This window comes from Staurois parvus, unplaced genomic scaffold (genome assembly GCF_062004578.1).
Source record: "Staurois parvus isolate SC_StPar_1 unplaced genomic scaffold, SC_StPar_1.0 ptg001154l, whole genome shotgun sequence".
In the NCBI taxonomy this organism is placed as follows: domain Eukaryota; kingdom Metazoa; phylum Chordata; class Amphibia; order Anura; family Ranidae; genus Staurois; species Staurois parvus.
In genome coordinates this window covers 154,143-181,770 of record NW_028318950.1, presented here as the reverse complement: position 1 = coordinate 181,770, position 27,628 = coordinate 154,143, and the positions used below count along the sequence as shown (strand labels likewise).

The following is a 27,628-nucleotide window of genomic DNA, read 5'->3' as shown; positions in this document are numbered from 1 at the left end:
TCTTCTACACTGCGGATACGGAGCATGCCTTTCCGCTAGTCACAAGAGCCAAATCTGGACTCGGACGCTGAAGTTCAATCTTCCTACACTTTGCCCTTCCCTGGTGCCTGCTTCCTCCTTTATCAACATCATATCTACATTATTAAATATGTAAAACCATTCCATTTTCATGGCATACATTATTTCAGACACAGTGAAATAATCACCGATTCTCTGTGCTTCTCTATGTAATACAAGCAGATCTTGGCTGTTGGGAAACATCACAGCATCCCGTTTTAAGTGTTCCTCTCAAAAGCCCTGAGAAAATATGAAAATGTCTTGATAGGCAGGTGTCAGTCTGGAGGAGTGGGCGTTCTTAGGCAGAATACATTTACATGCAGAACATCCTAGGTAACACTCAGATGTGATGTTCAGCCTTCAAGATTGAAAGAAATGAAATGCAAAAAATCAAAACAGTGAGCCAGTTAAAGTAAGGCTTGGGAGGAAAGAGTTAGATCAGTGTTTCTCAACCTTTTTTTAGTGAAGGCACTCTGTAAAATTTTGGACAGTCCCAAGGCACCCTGTAAAATTATGGACAGTCCCAAGGCACCCTGTAAAATATTGGACAGTCCCAAGGCACCCTGTAAAATATTGGACAGTCCCGAGGCACCCTGTAAAATTTTGGACAGTCCCAAGGCACCCTGTAAAATTATGGACAGTCCCGAGGCACCCTGTAAAATTTTGGACAGTCCCGAGGCACCCTGTAAAATTTTGGACAGTCCCGAGGCACCCTGTAAAATTTTGGACAGTCTCAAGGCACCCTATAAAATTTTGGACAGTCCCAAGGCACCCTGTAAAATTATGGACAGTCCCAAGCCACCCTGTAAAATTATGGACAGTCCCGAGGCACCCTGTAAAATTTTGGACAGTCCCGAGGCACCCTGTAAAATTTTGGACAGTCCCGAGGCACCTTGTAAAATTATGGACAGTCCCGAGGCACCCTGTAAAATTATGGACAGCCCCGAGGCACCCTGTAAAATTATGGACAGTCCCGAGGCACCCTGTAAAATTATGGACAGTCCCGAGGCACCCTGTAAAATTTTGGACAGTCCCGAGGCACCCTGTAAAATTATGGACAGCCCCGAGTCACACTGTAAAATTTTGGACAGTCCCGAGGCACCCTGTAAAATTTTGGACAGTCCCAAGGCACCCTGTAAAATTATGGCCAGTCCCGAGGCACCCTGTAAAATTTTGGACAGTCCCAAGGCACCCTGTAAAATTATGGCCAGTCCCGAGGCACTCTGTAAAATTTTGGACAGTCCCGTGGCACCCTGTAAATTTATGGACAGTCCCGAGGCACCCTGTAAAATTTTGGACAGTCCCGAGGCACCCTGTAAAATTATGGACAGTCCCAAGGCACCCTGTAAAATTTTGGACAGTCCCAAGGAACCCTGTAAAATTTTGGACAGTCCCAAGGCACCCTGTAAAATTTTGGACAGTCTCAAGGCACCCTATAAAATTTTGGACAGTCCCAAGGCACCCTGTAAAATTATGGACAGTCCCAAGCCACCCTGTAAAATTATGGACAGTCCCGAGGCACCCTGTAAAATTATGGACAGTCCCGAGGCACCCTGTAAAATTTTGGACAGTGCCGAGGCACCTTGTAAAATTATGGACAGTCCCGAGGCACCCTGTAAAATTATGGACAGCCCCGAGGCACCCTGTAAAATTATGGACAGTCCTGAGGCACCCTGTAAAATTATGGACAGTCCCGAGGCACCCTGTAAAATTTTGGACAGTCCCGAGGCACCCTGTAAAATTATGGACAGCCCCGAGACACCCTGTAAAATTTTGGACAGTCCCGAGGCACCCTGTAAAATTTTGGACAGTCCCAAGGCACCCTTTAAAATTATGGACAGTCCCGAGGCACCCTGTAAAATTTTGGACAGTCCCAAGGCACCCTGTAAAATTATGGCCAGTCCCGAGGCACTCTGTAAAATTTTGGACAGTCCCGAGGCACCCTGTAAAATTATGGCCAGTCCCGAGGCACTCTGTAAAATTTTGGACAGTCCCGAGGCACCCTGTAAATTTATGGACAGTCCCGAGGCACCCTGTAAAATTTTGGACAGTCCCGAGGCACCCTGTAAAATTATGGACAGTCCCAAGGCACCCTGTAAAATTATGGACAGTCCTGAGGCATCCTGTAACATTTTGGACAGTCCCGAGGCACCCTGTAAATTTATGGACAGTCCCAAGGCACCCTATTCTAAAATGTGAAAAAACTATTCCAATAGTTTTATATAACACAGCAACACCCACACATGTAGGACACCCAACGTTGGAGGGGATTTATTCTTGCAAAGCAAATACATTTTTGCACACTGGTACTGACTAGTATTCCAATGTTTCTCTTCTCCCTCAGTTTTTCTCCATCACTGAGCTAATGTGACCCCAGCACTGATGGAGAGGGGAGGGGGAGGGGCAAACTAGGATGCTGTGCAGGCAGCTGACATCCTCCTTATCAACTGATGATGTCATTGGTTGTCAGGGTGCCAACGGCTAGAAGGTCATAATGGTGCCCAATGAAAACCCGTGGCTTTGTGTAACTAAAAGGCAGGCTTGTTCCACCCGCTGGCTTGTATATAGTTTTTGGGCAATTTGTAGACATTTTGCTAAGGCACCCCTGAAGAAACCTCAAGGCCCCCCAGGGTGCCTGGGCATCCTGGTTGAGAAAGGCTGGGTTAGATAATGCTGGACATCCCCAAGCCAGGAAATGGGGTGGTTCTATCTGATTTGCTGCAACTTTTAATTGACACTATGAGGAACTCATAGGGGTTGATTTTCCTAAAGGCAAATAGACCGTGCACTTTGCAGGTGCAGTTGCTCCAGAGCTTAGTAAATGAGGTGAAACTTCACTTTGCATAGAATACTCAATCACATGCAAGGAAAATTAAGAAAAAACAGCATTTTTGCTTGCACATGATTGCATGGTGGAAGTCAATGATGCTTCTGCTCATTAATAACCTCTGGAGCAACTGCACTTTGCAAAGTGCACCGTCTCTTTGCCTTTAGTACATCAACCCCACAGTGTGCATGCAAAACATTACATCAAATTCATACTTAAGTGTTCCAATGCAGAACGTTAATGACACAGGCGTTAATGTGCATTGCCTTAGACTATTCATTAAGAATGGGATACCAATGCACCCTTTTTAAAAAATGCTGTGCTTCAAAACGCATAAAACTTGCTGCGATTTGCAGCGTCCTGCTTTCAGCTCTACTGTAAAATGCATTGCTGTGCATGTCACGTGCGTATCCCACCTCCGCCTAAACAACTGTACTTTTACAACATGTTCTCCACCAGCTCATTACCTTTTTGTATCACTTGCCCCTTTGTCTAGATCAGCCTTTCTCATCCTTTTTTACCCCAGAGGAACCCCTAAAATAAATTGGAGGTTTCAGGGAACTCCTGCTAAAACCAATTCATTGCAATCCAATGGGAAAAATGCATAGCCATAGATTATGCAATTTTCTTTCCTGCAACCACAAGTTGCATGAAAGAAAATCGCTCAATTCCCCCATCAACACAGTCAGTGATGATGAGGGGAAACCATCCAATGCAGCTATTGTGTTCTCCCTGTAGAGGGGCCCGGTGAGCCATCCCCACCAGGAGAACACAGTGATTACTCAATGCGGCTATAGCCGCTGGCAATAATCACATGCTAAAATTCTGACATCCTGGATGCACTCAGCCTACCCATAGATAGATTGAATCTCAGCTGGTCCCTGCTGAACCAGCGGAGATTCGATCGGTCTATGGCCAGTTTACATTGGTGGTCAGTAAGAAGAATGCTCCTAACATTGGGGGTCAGTGGGAAGAATGTCCCTTACATTGGTGGTCAGTGGGAAAAATGTCCCTTACATTGGTGATCAGTGGGAAGAATGCATCTTACATTGGTGGTCAGTGAGAAGAATGTTCCTTACATTGGTGATCAGTGGGAAGAATGCATCTTACATTGGTGGTCAGTGGGAAGAATGTTCCTTACATTGGAGATCAGTGAGAAGAATGTTCCTTACATTGGTGGTCAATGGGAAGAATGTTCCTTACATTGGTGATCAGAGGGAAGAATGCCCCTTACATTGGTGATCAGTGAGAAGAATGCATCTTACATTGGTGATCAGAGGGAAGAATGTCCCTTACATTGGGGATCAGTGGGAAGAATGTCCCCTTACATTGGTGATCAGTGAGAAGAATGCATCTTACATTGGTGGTCAGTGGGAAGAATGTCCCTTACATTGGTGATCAGTGAGAAGAATGCATCTTACATTGGTGGTCAGTGGGAAGAATGCATCTTACATTGGACAGTGAGAAGAATGGCCCTTACATTGGTGATCAGTGGGAAGAATGCATCTTACATTGGACAGTGAGAAGAATGGCCCTTACATTGGTGATCAGTGAGAAGAATGCCCCTTACATTGGAGATCAGTGAGAAGAATGCCCCTTACATTGGTGATCAGTGAGAAGAATGTTCCTTACATTGGTGATCAGTGAGAAGAATGCTCCTTACATTGGTGATCAGTGGGAAGAATGCTCCTTACATTGGTGATCAGTGGGAAGAATGCCCCTTACATTGGTGATCAATGGGAAGAATGTCCCTTACATTGGGGATCAGTGGGAAGAATGTCCCTTACATTGGTGATCAGTGGGAAGAATGTCCCTTACATTGGTGATCAGTGGGAAGAATGCATCTTACATTGGTGGTCAGTGGGAAGAATGCATCTTACATTGGACAGTGAGACGAATGCCCCTTACATTGGTGATCAGTGGGAAGAATGCCCCTTGCATTGGTGATCAGTGGAAAGAGTGCTCCTTACAATGGTGGTCAGTGGGAAGAATGCTCCTTACATTGGTGGTCAGTGGAAATAATGCCCCTTACATTGATGTGCGTAGGAAGAATGCTACCCTAACGGACAGCTAAAAGAGATCGATAGTATCATGCTGTTGGATTTTCCAAGTGGCATCAGCTCTGGAACTATGCAGGCACCTTCAAATGGTGGGTGAATCAGTCAGAACCCAAGGAACCCCTGGTAACCTCTTGAAGAACCCTAGGATTTCACAGAACCCTGGTAGAGAATGACTGGTCTAGATGGAAGCTCTCATAAGTAAGGTCCTCCTAACCCTCTTGTCTTGAATTGTATTGGAACTGTACTGTCTCCCTTTATTTTGCAAAGCTCTGCGCCAATGGGTGGTGCTATACAAATTCTATAGAATATTCAAATCGACATATTAAATTGTATACTCAGCTGTCTGCTCTGGGTCAGCGTTGTCAAACTGTTAACAGCTGGTAATAAAGGTGGACAATGGGTTTCCCTAACTTGGGTGATTGTTCCAGTTAGTGAACCTTGCAAATAACGCACCTTTTACAGAGAGCTGGAGCTGTCAGATGACACTTAGGGAAGGCACCTCACGCTAGGCATGTTCTGGCATTCAGAATGGAAACAGTAAGCCTTTCAAAGAGTCGAACATCTGTCTCCAGTTTATGAAGTCTTGAATTTGGTTGCTAGTGCCCACAGAACTTGCACTCAGGGATGAAAAGGGTTATATGATTGGTGGCTGTGCGCAACACTGACATTTTCTTATCTTTCCATGTTCACCTACCTTAGAGAAGCGTATCAAAAGACCGTAAACTAAGACGTCTGCTTTCTGGGCTTCTTTAGCCAAATCTCGGATCCCACTTAGGTTCTGAGTTCCACTCTGCTCTGGAAAATCCAGATGGACCTTAGAGTAGAATAAAAAAAGTAATACGTAAATAAAAGCTAATGCAACAGCCTTTACTTAGTCAAAGCATTTAATGGAAAGTTTCTAAAAATATATTTTAACTATGCAAAGGGGATAAACAAGCTTGATTTTTTTTACATTATCATTATCAGCACAGCAGGACAAATTTCAGTTTGGATGGGCAAATGAGTGGGGCGGTGGAGCACTAGAGCGACTTGCACAGTGGGTTTCATTTAAAGGCAAATAGACTGTGCACTTTGCAAGTGCAGTTGCTCCAGAGCTTAGTAAATGAGGGTAAGCTGTGTTGAATTCCATCATATAATCAAATGTAAGCAAAAATGCCTTTTTTTTTAACTTCTCCTTGCATGTGATTGGGTATTCTTTGCAAAGTGAAGCTTCACCTCACTTACTAAGCTCTCGAGCAACTGCACTTGCAAAGTACACAGTCTATTTGCCTTTAGTAAATCAACCCCAGAATCTTTCATTACGTACATTTCGTTTCCTGCACAGGTAGGTGATGGGGACATATCTGGGCAGCACTGAGAGCTCAGGCAGGAATCAGTTGGAGGGTTTTATAGAACTGTGTTTGAAGTAATGCAAGCATATGCTATTGAGGGAAAAATGGACTGGAATCTTGGCATAAAAGGTGTCCATGGACATGTTACATAACCATCTAAGGTTCTAAGGTCCTTTGCACATGAGCAGTAGTGTCTCCTGCCCTTTGAAAAGCAATCTGCGATGGACCCTATTCAGAGGGCAGTGAAGCAGTGGCTGCCAGGTGTCCAAGAGGCAACCTCCTCCTGAATTAACTGCAAGTCAAGTATTTGGCTTCCAGTTGTAACGTGCTACCATTGAACTTATTTAGCACGTTTGACAGGCAGTGCCACCTGCAAGCCCAGTTAAAATTACCACGTCCACGAAGCAAAGCATCGTACTTGCAGAATGTGTACCACCTCTGGCTACCGAATTTAGTTGGGCAATAGAGGGGTGGCAAAACTGTAGCTAAACCACCTGTTTTTACCGTCCTCCGTCTGCCCGTGTAAAAGAGCCTTAAGTATCAGCATGTAAATTTATACCCAAGGCAGACAATCCTCGTACCAGTAATATTATTATTATTATAATACAGGATTTATATAGCGCCAACAGTTTGCTCAGCGCTTTACAATATAAGGGAGACAATACAGCAACCATACAGATCAATACAAGAGGGATAGGAGGGCCCTGATCCTGGGAGCTTACAATCTAGGCGCTAATATCTCTGGATAAAAAGGGTGATTGTTCAGGAAAAGATCACCAATCAATACTTTCCCCAGATAAATCAGCAAGGGGTATCTGAAGGCAGCTGTATAGTTCATATGTCCATCTTTCAATCCAACTAATACTGGTCAGATTTGAGAAGATTGTGGTTTGTCTTATAGTCACCTTCTGTTTGTTCCTGAATTTTCCCAGGGAAGCAAAATTACATACCATGGTACTTCTTGGTACCCCCTACATCCCACATGCTTTAAAACTGGCCACTCGGGTACACCATACAATTACACAGCGGAGGGGAGGTAGCTTGTTAGGGTTTGAGACCGCGCTGGACTGGCTCAGTCACTCACTGGTCGTGGGTGGGTGATGAAAAAGAGTCAAGACGGAAGACTTCACTTCCAATGATTTGTTCCCAACTTGAAAAGTACAGTGCATCCAGAAAATGTTCCCAGCGCTTAACTTTTGCCACATTTTGTTATGTTACAGTCTTATTCCAAAATGGATTCAATTCATTTTTTTCCCTCAACATTCTACAAACAATACCCCATATTTGACAACGTGAAAGAAGTTAGTTTTGAAATCTTTGCAATTTATTAAAAATAAAAAGCAACAAAAGAACACATGTACATAAGTATTCACAGCCTTTGCCATGACAATCAAAATTTAGCTCTGGTGCATCCTGTTCCCACTGATCATCCTTGAAATGTTTCCACAACTTGATTGGAGCCCACCTGTGGGAAATTCAGTTGATTGGACATGATTAGGAAAGGCATAAACCTGTCTATATAAGGTCCCACAGCTAACAGTGCATGTCAGAGCACAAACCAAGCCATGAAGTCCAAGGAATTGTCTGTAGACCTCCGAGACAGGATTGTATCAAGGCACAGATCTGGGGAAAGGATACAGAAAAATGTCTGAAGCATTGAAGGTCCCAATGAGCACAGTGGCCTCCACCATCCGTAAATGGAAGAAGTTTGGAACCACCAGGAATCTTCCTAGAGTGGGCCGCCAGGCCAAAATGAGTGGTCGAGTGAGAGGGGCCTTAGCCAGGGAGGTAACCAAGCACCCGATGGTCACTCTGAAAGAGCTCCAGCATTTCTCTGTAGAGAGAGGAGAACTTTCCAGTACAACAACCATCTCTGCAGCACTCCACCAATCAGGCCTGTATGGTAGAGTAGTCAGACTGAAGCCACAAGGAAGCAAATGGCAGCCCACCTGGAGTTTGCCAAAAGGCACCTGAGGGACTCTCAGACCAAGAGAAACAAAACTCTCTGGTATGATGAAACAAAGATTGCACTCTTTGGCCTGAATGCCAAGCGTCATGTCTGGAGGAAACCAGGCACCGCTCACCACCTGGCCATTACCATCCCTACAGTGAAGTATGGTGGTGGCAGCATCATGCTGTGGGAATGTTTTTCAGTGGCAGGAACTGGGAGACTAGTCAGGATTGATGGAAAAATGAATGCAGCAATGTACAGGGACATCCTTGATGAAAACATATTCCAGAGCGCTCTGGACCTTAGACTGAGGTGACGGTTCATCTTTCAACAGGACAAAGACCCTAAGCACACAGCCCACATAACAAAGGAGTGCCTACGAGCAAACTCTGTGAATGTCCTGGAGCAGCCCAGCCAGAGCCCAGACTTGAACCCGATTGAACATCTCTGGAGAGATCTGAAAATGGCTGTGCACCAATGCTCCCCATCCAATCTGGTAGAGCTTGAGAGGTACTGCAAAGAAGAATGGGAGAAATTGGCCAAAAATAGGTGTGCCAAGCTTGTAGCATCAAACTCAAAACGACTTGAGGCTGTAATTGCTGTTAAAAGTGCTTCAACAAAGTATTGAGCAAAGGCTGTGAATACTTATGTACATGTGTTTTTTTTATTTTTTTATTTTTAATAAATTGCAGAGATTTCAAAAGGAACTTATTTCACGTTGTCATTATGGAGTATTGTTTGTAGAATGTTGAGGAAAAAAATGAATTTAATCCATTTTGGAATAAAGCTGTAACATTACAAAATATGGCAAAAGTTAAGCGCTGTGAATACTTTCTGGATGCACTGCAGGTGATGGGTGGCCCTTTTTGGAGTCTGGGCTGCTACCTCTAGGTACGGCCTTACTGTCGTATACATACGTGATCTAGGAAGAGTAGGTAGAAAGGAGCGCCCAGTGTCCAGTAAATTCAAGATGGAAGCTGTTTATTAGAAATCGCAACAAGTATGACAAGCCAACACGTTTTGGGGGAACAAAGACTTCCTATTCTTCAAGATTATTAGACAAACGCATAGGTATATAAAAATATAAATATACAAATATGGAAATACAGAGCTCAGCATACATGAGTACACCCCAACAGATTTGTCAGAAAACCTTTACTTTACTTTCAGAATCAACATTTTCTATGAGACACTACTACAAAATACTCCCACAAATGTGGGCCATTGATTGCAAGCAAGATTTGTTAATTTGCACACACAAAAAAAGTATTTTTCCTAATAAATTCATTCAAGACCATGTTGCAAAATGAATACACCCAAGTCTTAAGAGCAAAGCTAAATTTTAGACAACACAATTCTTATTAACAAGAATTAAAATACAGGTGAGTCTAATTATTCATTAAACAGGTGTCCAACAGACAGGAGATTATAAAAGGGTGTTAATTAAGAAAGAAAAACCCTCCCATTTCATGCTGTAAGCAAAGGCTCCACATGGAAGAGAAATGTCACAAGGCCTGAGAAAGAAAATAATTTCTTTACACAAGAAAGGTGAAGACTACAAGATCAGCAAAGCTTTAATTATCAGTTAGAGTACTGTAGCAAAAGTGATACAAAAATTTAACAAAGATGGAACTGCAACCATCTCACAGAGACATCCAGGCCGTCCACGGAAGGTAACATCTCGACAGGAGCGTCTTCTGATGAGAAGGGTTGAAGAAAATCGCCATGTAAGTTCACTGAAGTTAGCTAATGAAGTAGAAAGCCAAACTGGGGTGATTGTTTCCCGTGACACAATACGGCGTACACTGCAGAGGAATGGCATGCATGGATGTCGTCCATGAAGGAAGCCTCTCCTAAAGCCCATGCACAAAAAAGCCCACCTAAAATTTTCCAGGGCCCATTCTGAAAAAGAAAAAGACTACTGGGACTCTGTACTCTGGAGTGATGAGACCAAGATAAATGTTTTTGGAAGTGATGGCTTCAAAACTCTATGGTGTTGCAAAGGTGAGTACAAAGAAAAATTACAGGTGCCTACAGTGAAGCATGGTGGTGGCAGTGTGCTTCTGTGGGGCTGCATGAGTGCTGCTGGTGTTGGAGAGCTGCATTTCATTGATGGTATCATGAATTCACAGATGTACTGCTCTATATTGAAAGAGAAGATGCTACCATCAGTCTGTGCCCTTGGTCGTCGTGCACTTTTCCAACATGACAATGATCCCAAACACACATCTAAGGCCACTGTTGCATTTCGGAAGAACAGGGTGACAGTGATTCAGTGGCCAAGTATGTCTCCTGATCTGAACTTAATCGAATACCTGCGGGGACTTGTGAAATGACAAGTTGGGCGTCACTCTCGATCCAGCATTCAGGCTCTGAAAGAGGTCGTTCTTGAAGAATGGAAAAAGATAGATGTTGCAATATGTCGCCAACTTGTTCATTCCACGCCTAGAAAACTTGGTGCTGTCCTTACAAATCATGGAGGTCATACAAAATACTAGACGGTGTCGTTTTTGTTCGGAGGTGTATTCATTTTTGCATCAACTAATTTAAAGATTTTGTAATCTAAGTTATATTATTAACCTTACTTTCATGTAATGAGCTAAACAAATGTTCTATAAAACTCAAGTTTTGTCAAAATTTTGGAAATTGTTCTTGTGTTCATTGAGATATTGATGAAGATCTTACTTTTTATAAGGGGTGCAATTATTTATGCTGAACACTGTATATAGAAATGGAAAAAGGCAACCTTAAAGCATCAACTGAGTATTATTTAAATAGATCGTGTTCAAAAATCTCATAAAAACTGTATGCAAAGAAAATAAACACACACACACATATTAATATATATATGATCAGGAGGTGGGATTGCAATACTCTTTATGATGTCAATTTACAATATGCCTATTCATTCTATATTTATTTTATTCTTCTGGTTTTTTTTATTGCATTGATGATGCTTTATTAAGATTCAATTGCACCACCTAATTATATATATATCTCTATATATGTATATATATATATCTATATCTATCTATCTCTATATCTATCTATCTCTATATCTATTTTTATCTAATTTTTTTTTTTCTTTGCATACAGTTTTTATAAGATTTATTTTATACAATCTATTTAAATGAAACCCAAATTATACTATTAGTTGCCTTTTTGCATCCTATATATTTATATATTTTTTGTATACCTTAGTGTTTATCTAACACCTCTGAAGAAGTGAGAGTCTGTTCCCCCGAAAGGCGTTGGTTTATCACACTTGCTGCGATTTTGAGGCCTCATGCACACAGGATGTTAAAAAAAACCCAAAAAACTCCTAGAAGCTGTCCTTCTGGCAGCAGCGTTTTTTGCAAAACACCTGACGCTTGTAACAATATCTAATGCTTTTACAAGTGTATAGGCATGTTTACAAGCGTCAAGTGTTTGGGCGTTAATTCATTTATTGGCCAGAATTATAATTTATTCTGGCCATTGAAATTAATTAACGCTCAAGCACTAAACACGCCTAGCGTTAATATGTGTTTAGGCGCGTTGAGACATGTCAAGCATTTTTTTTCTGCCAAAACGCTGGTGCTCCCGGAAGCATTGGCCCTGTTTTTTTTCCCTGCTTGTAAACACTCTTCCACACAAAACTCCGAAAAGTTTATGTGTTCACAGACACATAGACTAACATGGAGGTCTGTTTACAAAAATAAACACCTGACACCCATAAAGTGGCTGCAAAAATGCTCTGTGTGCATGAGGCCTTAATAAACGCCTTCAAACTCACCTTCCATGTTGAATTTACTGGACTCGGGCGCTCCTTTTTATCTACTCTTCAAAGCAGTGGGCAGAGAATCTTCAGGCCTGCAAATGCAGGGGCTTCTTATCTTCAACACTCACCAGCATGAGGAAAGCACAGGTTGACTTTAGGAGCAGTGCACTCAATAACATATTTAAGGATTCAAAGGGTGGCCAAGGTGTAGGCATGCTCCAACTACCCTTAAGGAAAGCTCCAGCCAGCTTTTGCATGACCATGGACATTTGCCTTCATGTTTATGTCTATGCTGAAGCCACCATCTCGGAGATGACCAGCAAGTGACCAAAACCTTTATTCTTGACTTGCCAGTTCTATGTGCCTTTCACTGCCAATATGAGGTGGATAATCACTTCATTATCATCGTTCATTTACTTTAAATATCATATTCTGATCGTTCTGCAGTCCTGTGACCCAATTTCGGCAATCAGAGGGCTAAAGTCCCTCATCGGTTGACATCACTCAGCCGGTCTAGGCGTTGGATCGATCCCGACTTTACAGTTTGGATCCAACAAGATACCTTGACTGACTAGCTGCTGGGAGACAGCTACCTGCTCACGCCACCTGCACAGCCCAGCGCTTCAGTAAAAACTGGAGGGGCAGAGCAGAAAGCCAGTGACTGACAGTCACCACCCTCTGCTCAGAGCGGAGGGGAGAACTGAGCAATCTGCAGTTTTCGATCACTCTCTTCTTAGTGCAGATGCGGCAGGGGACAGATGCAGTATCGGATCAATACTGCATCCACCTAGGTCAGTGGTTCTCAACCTGTGGGTCGCGACCCCTTTGGGGGTCGAATGACCCTTTCACAGGGGTCGCCTAAGACCATTGGGAAAACACATATTTCCGATGTGTAATGAGCAGCTACTGTGTAGAAAGCAGCTACTGTGTTGAAAGCAGCTACTGTGTTGAAAGCAGCTACTGTGTTGAAAGCAGCTACTGTGCTGAAAGCAGCAGTATTGGAGGTAAAACAACACTTCATGAATTATAATTGCTGGATAAATAATTTTATGGTTGGGGGTCACCACAACATGAGGAACTGTATTAAAGGGTCGCGGCATTAGGAAGGTTGAGAACCACTGACCTAGGTGAGTATAATTTTTTTTTTTCTTTAGGAAACCCAAACTTCTCTTTTATGTATGTTCATTTTTCCAAAGTCACCAGATGGCTGTATACATTTTACCTATAGATAAACAAGTTTGGGAACCCATCACGGTAGAACTTCATGTCCTAACAGCATTCTCCGCTTCTTCATTGCATGCGTAGTGATCTCCATAAAGGTCTAATTTAAATCTGGAAAAAGTCTGGACTGTTATCAGGATGGGGCAGGGTGATGAGATTCAGCCTCTTAATTGCTTTTTATGAACTCACAAACCTTCTGGTATCCAAGAATAGCAATACTGTGACCTACGCGCTCTGGTGAAATGTCTATTAATACGGAAACATCTTGCTGCTGATTGTCCCTAATCAGTTCATTAACACATTTTCTGTGAAGTACTTTGATGGTGAATTTGCATTGAAGTTAGGAATTGAATCGCAGCACGTTGCTGTATCAAAATGCAAAATCAAATCTAATATATTGCAGCTTACCAGTCCTTAGAGATGGTGGCTGTATTAGTTTTCTATTTTCTGGCTTTTTTCACCTAATAATCCTGCCAGTACAACACAATCCTGTCCTAAAGCAACAAATCTCACTCACTGTACTGTATCTAGTGTGACAGTGTGAGGTTCTGTCATTGTGACAAAGGGCACAGAGTTTGCACTTTTGCAGACTGCAGGACTACAGAGCATTAATTTTGAGTGGAGAAAACTGCATTTGCAGATTTCTCCGGATTCGAAGGGCAGCACAGTGGCTAAATGGTTAGCACTTTCGCCTGGCAGTACTCGGGTCATTGGTTCAAATCCCAGCCACGGCACCCCCTGCCTGGAGTTTGCATGTTCTCCCTGTGCCTGCATGGGTTTCCTTCGGGTACTCCAGTTTCCTCCCACACTACAAAGACATGCTGGTAGGTTAATTGGCTCCTGTCTAAATTGGCCCTTGTATATGAATGTGAGTTAGGGACCTTAGATTGTACGCCCCTTGAGGGTTAGGGACTGATGTGAATGTACAATATATATGTAAAGCGCTGAGTAAATTGACAGCGCTATACAAGTACCTGAAATTATTATTATTATTATTACATCGAGTTTATATAGCGCCAAAGGGTTTGCTCAGCGCTGTACAATAGGGGGGACAATACATGGCACAGTACTACAAAAACAGACAGCGTACGAGGGGTAAGAGGGCCCTACTCTTTCAAGCTTACAATCTAGGAGGGAGGGGGTAGTGGTACAATAGGAAGTGGCTGAGGGGAATGAGGTGGCTGAGGGGGATGAAGTGGTGGGAGGAATGAGGGAGGATGGCCGTTAGGTGAGGGTGGGGTAGGCTTCCCTGAAGAGATGGGTTTTGAGGGAGCGCCTGAAAGTGGGGAGGGAAGGCGACAGTCAGATGGATTGGGGCAGTGAATTCCAGAGGATAGGGGAGGACCTGGAGAAGTCCTGCAGTCGTGCATGGGAGGAGGAGACCAGGGAGCAGGATAGAAGGAGGTCCTGTGAGGAGCGAAGGGTACGGGTAGGGTGGTACTTGGTGATCAGGTTGGTGAGGTAGTCAGGGGCAGTGTTATGAACGGCTTTGTAGGTCAGGATTAGAAGTTTAAATTTGATGCGTTGGGCAATGGGGAGCCAGTGGAGGGAGAGGCAGAGGGGGGTGGCAGAGGTGGAGCGGCTGGTGAGGTGGATGAGTCTGGCCGCTGAGTTCAGGATGGTCTGGAGCGGGGAGAGCCTGCACTTGGGTAGGCCAATGAGAAGAGAGATGCAGTAGTCAAGGCGAGAGATGATGAGGGAGTGTACAAGAAGTTTAGTGGTGTCTGGGGTGAGGAAGGCACGTATCTTGGCAATGTTGCGGAGGTGGAGCCTGCATGTGTTTGTAAGTGATTTGACATGAGGTTGGAAGGAGAGGTTCGAGTCAAGAATGACGCCAAGGACTTTGGCTTGCGGGGCAGGAATGATAGTGGTGTTGGTGATGGATAGGCTGGGGGGGGGGGGGTGGGTAGGAGGAAAGACGAGGAGTTCGGTTTTGGAGAGGTTAAGCTTGAGGAAATGGAGCGACATCCAGTCAGAGATGTCGTTTAGGAGGTGAGTGATGCGGGCGGAGATAGTGGGGGTGAGGAGAGGGGTGGAGAGGTAAATAATTTCCGGATGGGGCTCCATAGTTTGGAGTTTTCAAAGTGCCTTGGGAGGGAAGAAATCTCCAACCCAGTGTGCATGTTTTGTGGTCAATCAGCAGGGTGTGACACCCCGATAGGAGCCAAACTGGAACGAGACATGCTGTCTCCTGGCTTTTGACTGGGGCCCCCAGACCCATGTACACACAGCCTTTATATTGATGGTCTGAGGATAGCTCAGCGCTGTGGCCAGTTTAGAGACCACTTCCAGTGTGGGAGACAGAAGGTCTCATCCAGGGTCAGGGGGCCCCAGCCAGAAGCCAGGAGACAGCAGGTCTCGTTCCAGGAGTCAGGTTGACTCATATCCAGGTGTCAGTAGTGCCTCAATCCATAGGCCAGAGGTGGGCTGTGCAGCAGCTGTGACTAACGGCTAGAGCCAAGGTTTCAGGAATTCTGGACAACACAGTCAGAGAGACAGGTAAGAGGTCCAGCGTGGTACTGCAGTTCAAGCTGAGTGAGCTTTTGAGCCAGGTGGCTCAGCATTTTCCAGTGCTTGTATTCTGCTGAAGCTGGAGAAGATCCCCTGCGTGGAAACTTTATGTTGGACTTTTGCTTTTGTCTTCTGCCGTTTATTAACAAATGGGCTACCAGGCCCTTATCACGGTTCTGTCTGACATGGAATTCACTAAACACCACATCTACCATTAGCTAAGCATCTCCAGGTCACATTAGGGGGGAGCAGCCTTGTTACCCAGGAACAGGGGCTGGAAGCCTTTGAGAAGTGGAGGTCTACCTGAACAAAATGAAAGATCAAAGGACAGCAGGGTTGTGTTTTTTAACTACCAAGGCCTAACTAAATAGTAAGGAAAACTTTTAAAAAATATATAATAAAACAAATGTAAAATGTAAAAATATAAACTTAACCTATCTTAAAAGTGAACAGTGTCAGTAGGGCAGTGGATGGTGTCAGAATAGCAGAAGACAGTGTCAGGACAGCAGAGATTGGAGTCAGTAGGGCAGTGGGTGGTGTCAGTAGGGCAGTGGGTGGTGTCAATAGGACAGTGGGTGGTGTCAGTAGGGCAGTGGGCGGTGTCAATAGGGCAGTGGGCGGTGTCAGTAGGGCAGTGGGTGGTATCAGTAGGGCAGTGGGCGGTGTCAGTAGGGCAGTGGGTGATGTTACTAGGGCAGTGGGTGATGTTACTAGGACAGTGGGCGGTGTCAGTAGAGCAGTGGATGGTGTCAGTACAGCAGTAGACAGTGTTAGAAGGGCAGTGGACACGTCAGAAGGGCAGTGGACACGTCAGTAGGGCAGAGGTTGGTGTCAGTACAGCAGTGGATGCCGACAGTCAGTAAAGCAGTGGATGATGTCAGAAGGACAGTAGACAGTGTCAGTAGGACAGTGGACGGTGTCAGTAGAGCAGAGGTTGGTGTCTATAGGGCAGTGGACGGTGTAAGTAGAGCAGAGGTTGGTGTCAATAGGGCAGTGGACGGTGTCAGTAGTTTATAATTTTTATTATTTCATTATTTTTTACAATGTTATTTCTTTTTTGTTTACATTATTTTTTATGACTTTTTACAACTTTTTGGAGCCTTGTTGGAGGGCTTTGGTGAATTATGAAGGGTCTAAACAGACCCCTGATGTCTCACGTTTGAGACAGAAAAAGGGACTGAGGACAGAGATTTCCCAGTCCCTTTCTCTGCAACCTTGGCTGCACTGGACAGTGAATGAACGGGAAGAGCTCTGAGGCTCCCTGATCATTCACAAACTGAAGCATAGTAAGTTCATTCACTAACTGAAGCATAGTAAGCACAGTTGTGGCAAGGGAGCACACAGGGGGGTCGGGCAATAGAAGAGAAACCTGTAGAAGAGGGGCTGCATTTAGTGGAATGATCAGCTGTATTTTCCTCCCTGCAGCAGCTCAATGTCAGCGGGAGGGAGAGGAGATGAAGCGGGCTTTCAGCTGCTGCAGAGGAGATACAGCTGATCAGTTCCACTAAATGCCAACCCCCGCTGCCCCTCCTCTTTAGGTTCTGGGGTCAGCAACCCAGGGATGCAAGCTATCAGTCACCTGATCACGATTGATGGGTTGCCGACAGCTGCCCTAGAACAAGACTGCAGAACACCTCCTCTTTCTCCTCTGCTCCATAACCTGGGGTATTTTATAGTTAACAGAGATGAACGCGTTTCCACCCAGCCAATAGCAGATTGACCACAGCTATCACATGGTACAGACAGGGCCAATCACAGCCCATTTGTACCATGTGATTAGGTTTGGCCAATCACAACAAAAGACACTGAATGAATCAGTACAAATGGTTTCAGATATCAATGAAATACATTGATATAAGTAATCATAATGTGTAAAAAAAATAAAAAATCCTGATCACTTCCCTAGAGTAGTACAGTGTTACTATGGGAACACTATTGCTCTGTTCAAAGTGTGTTATTATATTTTTGTTTACATACTGTCACCAATCAGTGTCCCTGATCACTGCCACGCCAGTTATATGATAAGGTTGTATTGGAGACAATATGTGAAAACTCACCATGCCTCTTACTAAATACCTTGGACTGTCTATTTTCCAAAAAGGGGTCATTTTGGGGGTATTTGTACTGTTCTGGCCTCAAGAAATGAGATTGGCCGTCAGTACATCAGGACTTATCGATTTTTAGATATATACAATACTTTGTGGACTCTATAACTTTCCTACAGACTAAATAAAATACACTGATTTAGGTTATTTTCACCAAAGAAATGTAGCAGAATACATTTTGGCCTAAATTTATGAAGAACAATTACGTCTTTGCAAAATTTTATAACAGAAACGAAGAAAAACGTGTTTTTTTTGTTTTATTTTAATTTTGGTCTTATATTTATTTAATTTCATGTCCAATTTTTGTGTGTTACTTTCAACAAAAGTTATTTTACATTACTGGATTGTATTTTTTATATTCATATTCATTTAAATTCATGATATTAATTACAAAGTCGAATATAATACAATTATATATATAATACATCAGTGGTTCATATAGTGAACTCGGTGTACAGCTATTCACCCTGAGGTCATCACAGAGGACAAGGGGGCGCACTTTACGTCTGGAGGAAAAGAAATGTAATCTCCAAACACGGAAAGGTTTCTTCCCAGTAAGAGCTGTGAAAATGTGGAATAGGTGCCCTCAAGAGTTGGTTGTGGCCAGCTCAGTGGATTGCTGTAGGAAAGTCCAGGATTCTTTCTTGGATACACAGAATATAACTGATTACTAACATTTATAGGTAAAAAGTTGATCCAGGGAATATCCGATTGATCTCTTGGAGATCAGGAAGGAATTTTTTTCCCAGCAGGTGCAAATTGGATCGTGCTTTGCTGGGTTTTTTTGCCTTCCTCTGGATCAACTGTGGGTATAGGATTATAACTGTTTTTTTTTATGGTTGAACTAGATGGACTTTTGTCTTTTTTCAGCCAGACTAACTATGTAACTATATGTAAAAAAACATATATATTTGAAAAAACTGTCCATTTTGTTTTCGGTTTTCAACAAAGGGCATCCTGAATTTTCGGTTTCGGTCCACCGATAGTGGAGGAATTACTTTTCATTTAACCCCCGTGCTTTATGAAGAAAACAAAATATCTGTCCTGTGGCAAACGTAATGAGACTCCTAGATGCATAGGAGAAGATCTGGAAACAAAGAGAAGTGTGGGCAGCACAGTGGCTAAATGGTTAGCACTTCTGCCTGGCAGTACTCGGGTCGTTGGCTCAAATCCCAACCACGGTGCCACCTGCCTGGAGTTTGCATGTTCTCCCTGTGTCTGTGTGGGTTTCCTCTGGATACTCCAGTTTACTTCCACACTCCAAAGACATGCAAAGAATTGGCTCCTGTCTAAATTGGCCCCAGTATGTCTATGTATGAATGTAAGTAGGGACCTTAGATTGTACACTCCTTGAGGGTTAAGGACTGATGTGAATGTACAATATATATGTAACGCACTGAGCAGGGGTGGACTGACCATTTGGAAACTCGGGCACTGCCCGAGGGCCCGGGGTCAGTAGGGGGCCCAATGAGATGCCCCTGGTACCTTTTTCATAGGCTTTTTTGAGTTTGGGCAAGGACACGGGGGCCCCATGATCCCCTATTGCCCGGGGGCCCCATGAGTTGTCAGTCCGCCCCTGGACCACGGTTGTGTAGGGCTCCACTCACATGGCTGCATCATTCATTCATTCATTCAAAGTTTCCTGTGAATGATTGAACTACAAGTACTGACAGTCTTTGCAGCTGTGTAGCTGGGTACGAGCAGACAACTTACTCTCACAGTCTGCAGAAGCCTGAGATTGCACCCATGATCTGCTGATCACTGGTGCAATGCTTTACAGGCTCCTTAAAAAAAAAAATAAATGCACATTTTTTAACAGCAAAAAATATACAGTACATTTATTTTTTTTTCCTTAGAAAGGTGAAGTTATCCTTTAACCACTTGCCGTCCGCCTGCTGTTTATAAACGGCAGGACAGTGGCACTCCAGGGGTGGATTGCCGTTCATAAAAGGCACCCGGTGCCCGCTGTGTCCTCCGGACACAGTGGAACATTGATCGTCGGACGGGACCTCTGTGCGAGGTCCTGATCATGTGATCACTCGTTGGCCAATCAGTGATCACATGCAGAGTAGTAAGCAAGATGTCACTTGTGACATCATTGCTTACTATGTGTGAAATGTGTGAATGATCACAGAGATCACACGGTACAAGACTATTCACAACAGCCTTGCACCATGTGACAAGCTGTGACCAATCACAGCTCACACAGTAGTTCTCAATGGCTGCAAGAATGCAGCCAGAGAGAAGGAGACATGATTGCTTTTACAGCCTTTATGTGTGTAAAAGCAATCAGTGGAAGGGGGTGAAAGTGTCTGGACTGGAAGGGGGTGAAAGTGTCTGGACTGGAAGGGGGTGAAAGTGTCCGGACTGGAAGGGGGTGAAAGTGTCCGGACTGGAAAGGGGTGAAAGTGTCCGGACTGGAAGGGGGTGAAAGTGTCTGGACTGGAAGGGGGTGAAAGTGTCTGGACTGGAAGGGGGTGAAAGTGTCTGGACTGGAAGGGGGTGAAAGTGTCCGGACTGGAAGGGGGTGAAAGTATCCGGACTGGAAGTGGTTAAAGACCAGCTCTAGCCACAGAGTATGAAAGTTATTGAACGCCTCATTTTTTCTTTTTATTGCAAGCAGTACAGTTTGGGCAAGGAGACAGGGGCCCCATGATCCACTATTGCCCGGGGGCCCCATGAGTTGTCAGTCCGCCCCTGGCGCTGAGTAAATTGACAGCGCTATACAAGTACCTGAAATAAATAAAATAAGTAAATATTGCTACTAAAGAAATAATTTAACCCTAGATGCCATCTATAAACGAAAATCCCTTTTGGCTGGAGTGCCCCTTTAACAACTTGAAAAAAGCCTTTTCACTTCTCAGTAGCCGTCCAAGGTTACATCTTGCTCCATAGCCTCAAGGCAAACATGAAGTTGAAGAAGACAGGTCGTCTCTTGAATTCACTAGAAACAATGTCTCAGTTCTGAACGGTCTGCGGTCACAAATAAGTGATTTATGAGTGTTTGTTGGATTTGGAGACAAGACACTTCAGAATGGGTTGCATCGTGAAACAGATCTGCGTATGTCACAGAGATTGTGAAGCCAGACACCAGGTCTTCACTTGTACATGTAATGTATTTAACCCTGCAGGACGGGTATTAAATTTCACACCGCCGAATTGACATCTCTCCGCGTTCTCTGCAGAGCTGACAAAAGTAGATTGTTATTTGCTCTCTACATAACCCCACTTATAAAGGAGATAATCGGCCTCTGAAACTCAGCCAACTCACAGAAAACTTACAAATGTGATGCAAACTTTTAAGTTTAGTGAAAAGTTCTCTTTATGATGATTATCTTTGATTTATAGCGCCTTCGTCTCCTGCGGCGCCGTACAACATGAGCATAAGCCAAGGTAATAACAGATAATACAGATACATAAAATATTTCCAGTGACATATTCATACAATTCTATAGAAGAAAGAAAATATATATATATAGCAATAAGAAGATACAATAGAAGAGAGTCTTGTACATACAAATTCACAGCCGTGAGGGATAATGTACAAAAGTTAAAAGGTTTGGCTTTATTCTGTTAGGAAAATTACTTTTTGTTAAAAACCTACTTTGGTCGAACCTTTATTTTTAATTTTGCATAGACTTGAGATAAATAAAAACTTTTTTCAGGTCTATCAGTAGCATGCATGGCAGGCGGACAACACAATTGCTAATCCTATGGTGGTGGCTTAAGCCGACCATACACGGGTGAAATTCCAAAAGAATTTTCTAAGAATTTCACACCACTAGTGGGGCCACAGCAACGGCCGATTTTCGAGCGACCATTGAATTTGAGTGATTGGGAATGTTGGAAATTTTTTGAAAACCTAACAATTTTCTAATCAATGATAGGAGAATCGTGCGAGAAATGTAATCCAAAAAGAAAAGAGCAAGAGCTGTGACCTGGAAAGAAAATAACATTCTTGGCCATGAAAATTCTTTTCTGTAGCAACAGGAGGTGAAATTAACGGCTCGGTTGGTTGAATTTTAATAAATTAATGGTGGCGCCATCGGATTACAAAATGCACAAAATTTCCAATTTTCGAAAGAAAATTAATTTGGAATTTGACCAGTTTGTGGCCGGCGTTAGTGTTGTCAGCATGCCTCAGCTAGGGACGTACCAGGGGCCGATGATGCCATTTTTGGTCTGGAAATCCCTTTTTTTTCTGTACTGCTTGCAATAAAAAGAAAAAATGAGGTGTTCAATAACTTTCATACTCTGTGGCTGGAGCTGGTCTTTAAAGGATAACTTCACCTTTCTAAGGAAAAAAAAATAAATGTACTGTATATTTTTTGCAGTTAAAAATGTGCATTTATTATTTTTCTTAAGGAGCCTGTAAAGCATTGCACCACTGATCAGCAGATCATGGGTGCAATCTCAGGCTTCTGCAGACTGTCAGAGTAAGCTGTCTGCTCGTACCCAGCTACACAGCTGCAAAGACTGTCGGTACTTGTAGTTCAATCATTCACAGGAAACTTTGAATGAATGAATGATACAGCCATGTGAGTGGAGCCCTACACAACCGTGGTCCAGGGGCGGACTGACAACTCATGGGGCCCCCGGGCAATAGGGGATCATGGGGCCCCTGTGTCCTTGCCCAAACTCAAAAAAGCCTATGAAAAAGGTACCAGGGTTATTTCATGGGGCCCCTTACTGACCCCGGGCCCTCGGGCAGTGCCCAAGTTTCCAAATGGTCAGTCCGCCCCTGCCGTGGTCTCTTCAAATTGTGACAGTGGGTGCTTGGAAAAGATCCCCGGCCCACTGTCACAGGGAGGAAGTATTATTGAGAGGCTGCAGGAATGGGAACATGTTACATGTTCCATCAAAAAAATGGGTGGAACACGTAACATGTTCCGAACGGTGAACTTATCCTTTAAGGCTGTATTAAAAATGTAATATATTGCAGCTTACCAATCATTAGATGTGGTGGCTGCATTAGTTTTCTTTTCTTATGCTTTCTTCTTTGTTTTCACCTGGTGAAATGGTTAGCACTTCCGCCTGGCAGTACTAGGGTCCTTGGTCCAAATCCCAACCACGGCACCACCTGCCTGGAGTTTGCATGTTCTCCCTGTGCCTGCGTGGGTTTCCTCCGGGTACTCCGGTTTCCTCCCACACTCCATAGACATGCTGGAAGGTGAATTGTCTCCGGTCTAAATTGTCCCTAGTATGTGTATGTATGAATGTAAGTTAGGGACCATAGATTGTACGCCCCTTGAGGGTTAGGGACTGATGTGAATGTACAATATATATGTAAAGTGCTGCGTAAATTGACGGCGCTATATAAGTACCTGAAATAAATAAAATTTGGCCAATAACACACCGCCTGTGTTATAGTGCCTCCACTCTGCATGAATGAGCACAGGGGGCACCTTTGGACAGCACCAATGTCAGTCGGGGGGGGTTAAATTTACTAGCAGATTTAATCCCTTGACGCTGACGTAACACAAATATGCGGCCTCACAGAACTGGGCTTTTTTCCGTGGGGGCCGCATATTTGCGTACCTGTCTTTGTGCAGGGAGCGCGGTATAATCCACCTGGATGTACAAAGTAGTTGTGATGATATGTACTGTTTTACTATCACATGTCAACATTGCAAAATTGTGCTTAGGCATTTAGATTTGTTTTACCCTGAGGCGTGAAGGGGTTAAATACACCTAACAAATTGAAGCCAAACTCCAGCTTAGTTTATAATCAGTTACAACAAACAGTTACATCCTTCTGGAATAAAGGTTTTACATGAATAAATAAAAGCTGATTATTTTAAATGGTTAAATGGTTTATCTCATCCATAAAAACTGATACATTCTACTGGAGAACTTGTGCAAAACAACAGACTTTCTGGCTGGATCACTAAATGAAAATAGAAGGAAAGCTTAAAAAAGAAAACTAATGCAGCCATCATATCTAATGATTGGTAAGCTACAATATAATAAATGTTTGCTTTTGGGTTTTGTACTGCTTTATGCCCCTTCACTCATTAATGATGTGGAAAATTTTGAGCACTTTGAATGTCTGTAGGGGTGAGTATGTGTTGGTAAAACACAAATTGTTAGTTTTCTGGAATAGATTCAGACTCTCCCCACACGGGGCTAACAGACGATTAACACAGATTGGAGTATTTCTGCAGCAGGTATGGCCGGGTGTTTCCAATCACTACATGTGAACAGCTGAGAAGGGATGCAGACAGTATCACCCCAGGGGTGGACTGACAACTCATGGGGCCCCCGGGCAATAGGGGATCATGGGGCCTCGCCCACACTCAAACCACACCCAAAAAAGCCTATGAAAGGTACTAGGGGCATCTCATGGGGCCCCCTACTGACCCCGGGCCCTCAGGCACTGCCCGAGCGCCCAAATGATCAGTCCGCCCCTGTATCAGCCTGTCATTGATTTGCACAAGCTTAACGTCCACAGCTGTTTGCAGCTATTTAACACCCCAATCAACTTGAAAATCGCATGGCAAGTTGCACCCTATTGTCTGCAATTAAAGTGGTCATATTGGTGCAATTCCAACTTGGTCAGAGCTGCACCGATTTCTAATGTAGTGCATGCCCTACTTCAGGCGCAACTTGCATAGACATCTAGGCAGATGTCTTGCAAGTCGCACCTCAAGTTGGAATGACATCCAGCTTTGAAATCATGTGACTTCACTGGAAGTCGCACAATTTCAAAGTCGGAAAGGTGTGACCTGGGGGGTAAATGTGGTAAATGTGGTCACACATGAAGTGATTACCTGTAGTTAGGGAAGCCCCTGGATGCAGACAGTTCACATCCAGAGGCACACCTTCATCCCTAATTGCAGGTAATCGCTCCATGTGCAACTACATGCAAACAGCGATGGACAGTATCAGCCTGTCATTGATTTGTATAGGCTTCATGTCCATGGCTGAGTGGAAACTGTAACAGCATATACCCAGAGACTGACGCAGTCCTCCATTTTGTTAAGAACCTCCAGCTTGGCAAAGGGGTTAACCATCCTGACAAACATATTTCCCCCTCATTCTTCCCCTCCCTCTCTGAGAGTCCCAGGGACATTTGGCCAGTATGTATGTGTGTAGGAGTGTCATAGGAGGACAGGGCCCAGCAGGGGGCTAGGAGCTATAAAGTCCCCATGGGAGCTGGGGCCTAGCTGTCCGAAGAACCTGTAAAATGTAACACCTCGTATAAGATAAGGCAAGCTTTCCCTGGAATTCAAGACATTCCAAAGAAGGCGGGAACAGCTAACACTTTTAAAAATCATAAAAACCAGACATATCGTCAGATTGGCTAAGAGAATACGAACAATTTGATAGGTCACTCGCCTTGTCTCGAATACATAGAAAAGCCGAAAAATAGATGTTGTGAACCGTTCAGTGTATAATTTCATAATTCATATCTAATCAATCCTCAGACGTGTCTGCATAATAATCTACCCGCGGGTGGAATGTCACTTGTGCATAGGAAAAGTTAGGAGCCAAAATATGAACTACACAAGATTTTGGCTCTAGTTTAGGTTCACGTCCAGACCTCCACGCCCTAAACGGGGTATTGGTTCTTGACTTCAGAGACCCCCCCTGCTGGGGAACTACAAATTAGGCTGTCAGGCTTAAGAAAAGAAGTTGAAGACGTCTCCCATTTTAACATCAGTACCACCTGGGGAGACCCGTGCCCTTTCGCTCTGAAACTTGGATCTGCTAACCCAGGACTTTGGCAAGTACCTTATCCCTTTCACCCCTCTCTGATATCTCTTTGCTGTGCTGTTGGTCTCTGTATATATATATATATATCTTAGTTACATCTTTTCTGTAAATATTTTTATTGCACCCGTTTGACCTTTTAGTAATAAATCTTTCCTTCTGAAAGTGTTGAACTGTTTCTATAGTGCTTTATTGCAATTTACGAACTCCTGCCTCTAAAGAGAACGCTACTGTGTTTGTTTAACCCTCTGTATAACCGTGCTATACAGACGATTACCTCAACCATTATAGTGTTATAGCTGATATCGCTGAGTTTCCTCTTTCTCTGTACAAAACGGAGGTGGTGGCAGTGTGAAGGGTTAATTGCGTATTTAACCTGACCCAGTAACAATCGTTCAGGCTGCCGGTACATCGATTGTGGTCCAATTAGCTGGAAAATCGTTGTGCAGGGTGCAGCTGGGTGTGGCATTGTTACGCACGTGACATCGCGGTTTTAGATCGACTAGTCCTTCGGTCACGAGTTTGGTGAGAAGGTCTGGGGTGTGACGCCGCGATCATGACAGAAACACCTGCCTATATCTGTACCAGAAATCTGCAGATCTGGGAGGTGCTGGCCCGAATCAGCCATGTGCATGAGCCACATGTGCAGTAAAAAATATCACTACTCCCATTTGTATGAAAATCTGAATTCTGATGATTACATCTGTGCAAGTCAAATTTAGCATTTAATGGAATAAGAGCTCAAGCTGAGTGACTGAAGTAAAAAGATCGAATTAAATAACTGAGTCACTCTGCCCTATTTTAAAAGTTCACATACCTGGTAGCATGTCTCAGCAGTCTCTCGAAGAAGTTCATCCAATACGGCAATTTCATGTTTTTATGAACATTGGCCTCAGTCACCCAATGGCTCTTTGTATCTCCTAGGAACTCATTTATAAAGCCATTTATAACTCTGCCCCAAATTACATCACCAATCTTGTCTCCAAATATCACCCAAACCGTACTCTCTGCTCCTCCCACGACCTTCTGTTCTCTAGCTCCCTTGTCTCCTCCTCCCATGCTCGTCTCCAGGACTTCTCCAGAGCTTCCCCCATCCTCTGGAACTCTCTACCCCAATCTATCAGACTATCGCCTAATCTGCTCACTTTTAGGCGATCTCTGAAAACCTATCTCTTCAGGGAAGCCTATCCTGCCCTCAGCTAATAATGGAATCTTCTATTCCTCCTACCAGTTCATCCCCCACAGTTTCTACCTTTTGTACCACTAGCCCATCCCTCCTAGATTGTAAGCTCCGAGGAGCAGGGCCCTCCTATCCCTCTTGTATTGAACTGTATCGTTCCTGTATTGTCTGAGCAAACTGTTGGCGCTATATAAATCCTGTATAATAATAATAATAATTTCCAGCCTCTGCTCTAGACTGCTATGTAATCGTGCTCACCCTACTCCATTCTCCAAAAAATTAGATAAAAATTCCCAAAAATCTAACAGGGAAAATGACCTCCCTTCATACTGTAGCAGAGAGGTGGCTTTGGGAGTTCAGGAGCAAAGGTTTTGAGATTGCACTGGTAGGTGTTGATCCCTGGCACAGTCCCAGTTTTTAGGAAGACTCCTGCAATGAAGACTGAGCATCACTCCCGTACACTCCCAATCTCTGGACCCTGCCAGGTTCACCCCACAGTTGGCACACTGACAAGCAACTAAACCAAAGTATATCCTAGAGCCCTAGTGTCTACCCTGAGGCCCTTTGGCATTTTTTATGCAGCTTTCTGAACCCCTGCAGAATCTGTCTTTTCCTATTTGCCATGTTATAGCAGTGATTTTTAGCAGTCTCACGTAATATGTCTCCAGTCTCTCACTGTTTCCTAAAGCATATCTGACAACTTCTACAGCATGTTCACAGTCTCATATCATCTCTTGTATCATGTCCATAGTCTCTGACAATGTCTCTAACAACTTCTACAGCATGTTCACAGTCTCATATCATCTCTTGTATCATGTCCATAGTCTCTGACAATTTCTTGCACCATGTCCACAGTCTCGGACCATCTCTTGCACCATGTTTACAGCCTCCAACCATCTCTTTGATCACATC

The 27,628-nt window shown here is 43.8% G+C and overlaps 1 protein-coding gene across 1 annotated transcript in view; it reads right to left on the bottom strand.

Annotated features, from left to right (window-relative positions):
• Positions 1-27,628, bottom strand: part of LOC149439139 (D-ribitol-5-phosphate cytidylyltransferase-like) — a 280,466-nt gene that overhangs the window by 120,103 nt on the left and 132,735 nt on the right. The window contains exon 7 of the mRNA XM_089659411.1: positions 5,639-5,758. Within this exon, the coding sequence (XP_089515537.1) occupies positions 5,639-5,758 (120 nt within the window). The remainder of the gene's footprint in view (positions 1-5,638; positions 5,759-27,628) is intronic.